General features: G+C 35.2%; 1 protein-coding gene across 1 annotated transcript; it reads left to right on the forward strand.

The window, feature by feature from the left end:
• The first annotated feature begins 899 nt into the window (after window positions 1–899).
• LOC112507100 (probable 3-beta-hydroxysteroid-Delta(8),Delta(7)-isomerase) lies at window positions 900–5,603 on the forward strand. The gene is made up of 4 exons (XM_025111528.1): window positions 900–1,148; window positions 2,544–2,690; window positions 2,783–2,891; window positions 5,145–5,603. The coding sequence occupies exons 1-4, from the start codon at window positions 992–994 to the stop codon at window positions 5,407–5,409; spliced, it is 678 nt and encodes a 225-aa protein (XP_024967296.1). The 5' UTR covers window positions 900–991; the 3' UTR covers window positions 5,410–5,603.
• Window positions 5,604–5,994: the final 391 nt, after the last annotated feature.

Here is a 5,994-nt window from a genome sequence, read left to right on the forward strand (position 1 = left end):
AATGCATTAATTAATTATTTATGAAAATTAAAAAAAGTAGTTGCTTTTTGGTTACGAAGCATCTCCCATAAATTCTCATAATTAGAGACTTTTTGAGGAGGATTTTTGTTTAAATATATATTTTTAAAAAATTTCTTTAAAATAAATAAAATAAGAGAAAAAATATTAAGGGTTGTTTGTTTACCTCTTAATAGTTTCATTTAAGAGACAACATCTGAATCGTTAAAAGATGAATGTTGTTTGACAAAAAAAAAGTCTGTCTTTTAATGGTTCTAAAATCCTCTAAATGATTTTGTATCATGGATCTCTGTTAACCATTAAGAACCCTAATTTTATTGTACACAATTACCAAACAATTATATTTTATTTTGCACTATATCATGAGAGTCTCTTAATTATTATGTACCAAACCATTCAACAATTATTAAACAGTCCCTTATATTCTTTAAATTTAAAAAAACTTTCTATAAATAATTACTTATAAAATAATTATATTTTATTATTAATAAATAAAAATCTTTAAAATTAAATATATAAAAAAAATATTTTATAAAATATATTAAATATTTTAATAATATAATTCATGTCGTAAAATTAAACTATTTTTGCTTCTTTTAATTTGCATATGGAAATGGAAAACAGTAATAAGGGGGTGTTTGAGATTACTTATTTGAAACAACTTATTTTTTATAAAAGTAATTATCAACTTATTATAAGTGGTTTAACTTTTTCAAAAACTTCTTATTACCAGTTTGACACCAATATAAATTATTTATCCAAACTCTCAAAAATACTTATTATTAATATAATATAAAAATAAATCAATAAATTATTTTTATAAACAATCCCAAACAATCCAATTTTTAGTAAAATCTGCACTAACAAAGAGGGGGGAGGGGACACTCAAACTAGCCGTCTGAATCGGAGACCTTCCGAAGTTGACTTTCTGCTGAGGAGGTGCTCTCAGTTTCTGCTGTGGAACAGTGGAAAGATGGCCGGAATTCAGGCATCGGAATCGATTCATCCTTTCATTCCTAAAGATCTCATTCTACCGGATTATGTACCAATCATCCTCTCCCAATCTACCATTCTCGCTGTTTATGGCTGCGCTTCCTTCCTAGTCGTCTCATTCATCTGGATCCTCGCCGGTAGTCAATTCAATTTCAAATTTTCAGTTTAAATCCCTAGTTTTATCGTTATTTCGCTTCTGAATCTGTTATTTTTTATACATGCATTTTCTTTTTTTGATTATATGATGTCAACAAAGATCTTCTGTATTCATACAATTTTATGACGTATTCTCTAGTCTTTCACATACACTTTTTCGTTGTGTGGCTAATTTATCATGCCTGTTCATAGGAAACTGTATATTGATTTGTGTGGTCAGACATGGTATTTTTTGGATAAGTTGCTTATCGGAAGTTCTTTAGTTTTTTGCAATTTGTAAGACCAACAGCWTTTTATATGTTGTACTTCATGTTAGAGATCCAGAAAACTTTTGAAGTTGATAAATCACTTGTTTGACATCTGACCTTGTAAGTCGTAATCTAGACTGTTTCGGGAATGGAGAGAGTACTGCTTGACTTTCATGGCTAAACATAATTACTTTGGATCAATGACTTGCTAATTTGATGTATATGAAATTTGAATCAGAAGTGACTAACTTTTTCTGCAAATGGAGGGAGTAATGGTTTGATGATAGAAACGGGGATTTGTGACATCTTTATGTTCAATTTCAATTTCCTATTTTTGAAGTATTAATGTTAATATCAATGAGGTGTTGTATGCATTCAATCACAAAATCCCRATTCAAATATTTTTGGTAATTTGTAAATTTATAGGAGTTCCAGCAGATAGGTTGTGATTGCATTCAATAGTCTAGGTAACAAGTTTTTAGTTGATCTCGTTCCAGTTGCAGGGTTTTGGTTTTTACCAATGTTCTAAAAAACGCGCCTTGGCGCAGAGGCGCAGCCTTGCCGCCATGTTAACCCCCTTTGCAATTTTTACCATGGGGCGTTATTGCGTGGGAGGAAATTTGCAATTTTTAGAACTTGAATAAGAGTAGATGTAAATATAACACTGTAGTTTTTAGGGACCAAATAGTTAAATCAACAAAACGAGGAAAGGGAGAAAACCCTAAATTACTTTTYGGTATCCTAAAAATATTGCTCTATTACTTTGATTTTGTTGTTTGATTACCAAACAGGGACTATAAACAGTGACTTACTTTGTATATTCCATATCATTGTTATATATAGATTTGTGGCCTTAAGCCACGCCTTAGAAAACGCCATGGCCTCGCCGTAAGTCGTAAGGCTTGAGGCTTGACCTCGCCGCCACGCACGCCTCACGCCATTTAGAACCTTAGTTTTTACTTATATAGACTTGGATTATATTCTTTATTTCTTACCAATCATAACAAGGGTATTCTTCCTCTTTTAGTAGAAATGTAATCTCAAAAAAGTGTACTAGACTATTGCACAATGCCTTTTATCTGACAAATGATTATATCTAATGGAAGTTATTATTAATGTCATGGACAGGGCGGTTTCCTAAAATATCKAAACTTGACAAAACTCTCATGTGCTGGTGGGTTTTCACTGGCCTCACCCATATCATCCTTGAGGGTTATTTTGTTTTCACTCCAGAATTTTTCAAGCAGAAGAATCCCACTTACCTTGCAGAAGTTTGTACGTTCTTTATTCTGGAGACATACTTTTCTGCACTGGATAATTTTAATAAACTAAAAATGTTTTTGAATGTGCTTTCTCTTAAATGACAGGGAAAGAATACAGCAAAGGTGACTCCAGATACGTTGGAAGGGATTCGGCGGTAGTTGCTGTTGAAGGAATAACAGCTGTTCTGGAGGGTCCAGCTTGCCTTCTAGCTGCGTATGTGTACTTTTTTTATTGCATAATGATGAGATCTCATTCAAAAATCTGTTTGCACAATCTACAAAGAGGAGTAAGGAAAACCCATGATTGCTTAATCAATATATCTTCTAAGTTAGAACAGTAATCCATAACAATAGTACAAAAACTTATRACAAAAAAAGATAAGTTCAGAATTGCTTGGAATTTAGATACGAATATGTAATAATAATTGTGTTCTTCCTAAAGAAGGTACACACCTGTAAGTAAATGGTGCATTCCTTCCAAGGATGCAGTGACCKTCAGATGATCTTCTAATGCAACGAAAAAGTTCTCCACAAATTCTGATTGCCTGAATACTCAAAGTCACAATTCTCTAGCATAGAGCAAATCGCTGTAGTTTTGGACATTCAAGTATATCTTCTACCRCTTTCATTTGACTCTGGTCCCTGGTGCGTACAGTTGAGATATTTTGTCTATATTTGGACCATCTACATGCCCACCTGTTATTGGTGTCAATTAATTCATCTTGTCCCATTAGTGGTGAAGGCTCCATTCAGATAGCTCGTAGTTTACCTTTATCATTTTTGTTATGCCTTATTCGTATTGAAACCCTTATATCCAAATGACTAAAACCTCTAACTGTTCTATAGCCTTTTCTCCTCCTCACTGTGTTCTTCTAGAGTTAGGGACAAACCAACCAACTGGGACAAGATATAAGTCCGAGGGACTTCACTGGTTGGATACTTCCCACAGGCTTTGAATTTGCCGCTGGTCTATTTAGAGAGAATGAGGAATTCTCAAGCTCAACTGACAGGAGGCGATTTTCTGCCTTCCATTGCCACATACTTTCCGGCTAAGGAATGGCAAATCCTTCACCTGCTCCATGAATGCAACATGCATTTCATGGAAAAGCTTGCATGACCAACTTTCCTGACGAGAGTACTAGGAATGTCTATTGCTGGTTTGGGCATCGTTGGTCCACTCATAAGAACTGTTACCGACTTCCTTTGTGGATACTGTTAGTTGCAAAAACACACTCGTGTTTCTTGCTCCCTAGGCCATTTATTTGGTTTGGTACCCTTTTTTTCAGTTAGTGTACTATATAAACTTACCTCTTTGAGCTGGTCTTCATTTTTAAGTTCTTCACAGATGATTACATTTACTCCCATGTTGCTTTTCTTTTCCTAAATTGAAATCTTGAAGTGAAATTGTGTTTTATTTTTTTTGTATCTTTTAGGCTATGCTAAAAGGCTGAAACTCGATTTTAATTCGTGCTAAAACCCTTGGTGGTGAAAATCTAGAGAGTTTATACAGTAACAGACTTTTAAATAAATTTATCTACGATTGATGGATCTTTACATCAATTGTCTTGTCCATGAGATTGAAACAGTAGCCACACATTTYGAATGTTGATCAACCAAGTCTAGCAAGGTTGTTGATGGCCTTATCCATTCTCATCTACACATTTTATGTATGGATAAGGGTGTCTGTGTGAATTAATCTGTATGCATAGGTTGAGAAGGTTTTTGTTTGGGAGAGATGAATAAGCATGTTTTTTAATTGGCACGGGGAGATTTGGAAAAAAAAACTAGGCTTTCTGCATAAAGCTCCACCCTAGAAGCTTACTGAATAAGCCATTTTCTATATCATTAAGCTTCTACCAAATAGTCATGTATAGCTGAGTGAATAAGCTGCGAGTCCGATTAAGCTCATTAAGCTGCTGATAAAACAGAACCCAAGTACCATATGACTATACAGATATGGCTTTAATAGAATGTGCAATAGCCATAGGAATGCAAATCCAAGAGAGGATTGTGAAATACATCTATAGCAACATTTCTTACCATTGTATATGGAATGTACGTCTTAACCTATACTTCAAAATATGCAAAAAGACATTGTAATCAACAAGCTTTATCCTTTTTTTTCCCACAAACTTTGCACAATCTAGGGGTCTTCTTGGAAATGGTCCCTCTACCCTTTGGGGGCAAATGTCAGGTCTGCATACATCCCACCACCTCATAGGGTATGTATATTGTGCTTGTTTGGTTTGATATACCTCGTAGTTGGCAAGCACGCACAAATATAATCATCATACTCATCAATTCTTGCCTATTTTCATGAATTTTTGCCGACTCCGCGTTTTCTAAAGTATAAAGGATGGAAATGTTATTCATTCTCTATAGTATTACTATACTTGGAGCTTCTATACCTTTTGGCTTATTTTTTCCCCTCACCATTTGACCTTTGTTAATGGCCTAATTTTAACAGGTACGCTATAGCCACAAGAAAGTCGTACAGTCACTTGCTTCAAATAGCCATCTCTCTCGGACAACTGTATGGAACGGTTGTGTACTTCGTAACTTCTCTCTTAGACGGCGATGACTTTGCTGCAAGCCCGCTTTACTACTATGCTTATTACATCTTTGCAAATTCATTTTGGGTTTGGATTCCTTCCCTCATCGTGATCCGATCCTGGAAGACGATATGTGCAGCAGTACGCACACAAGAGCAGAAAAAGAGCAAAACCCGTTAAAACCGCTGCATTGGCTCTGAATGTWACTTCCTTGTTGTTAGAGAACTTATGACTATTCATCATTTATAGTCATTTATTTTTGCTTGCTAAGGGAACATGGCAGTTGAACTACTGAGTGCTCACTTCACCAAAAATTATTAGATCTTAATCTTGTTTCATTTTAGCTGAGAAAACAAACAAGCTGAGTTTGTTGATCCTAATGGAGTTCGGGAAGAGCCGGACACGTTACTCTTGGCGTGTGCTGGTATCCCACATCGGCTAGGCACAATCTATTTCTAAGAACCTTAGGGGTCGTTTGGTTCGCGGAATTCGAAGGAATTTGATGGAATTGAAATGACAAATTCTTTTGACCAAATTCCAATTATTTTGTTTGGTTCATTTCTTGAAATGGATGGAATCCTTCAAATTCCATTGAATTTCACAAGTTAATGAATTCATCATTCCTTGGCATAATAGAAGGAATTGAATTTCATCACCACCCACCACGATCATGCTACTATTGTTCATGATGCCCCACCCTTAACCCCCACCACTGATGTCGCTGCCACCCACCCTACCCCACCCTAACCACTATGCCACTACTGT

Source organism: Cynara cardunculus (assembly GCF_001531365.2).
Source record: "Cynara cardunculus var. scolymus isolate 2C chromosome LG 2, CcrdV1, whole genome shotgun sequence".
NCBI classification, from domain to species: Eukaryota; Viridiplantae; Streptophyta; class Magnoliopsida; order Asterales; family Asteraceae; genus Cynara; species Cynara cardunculus.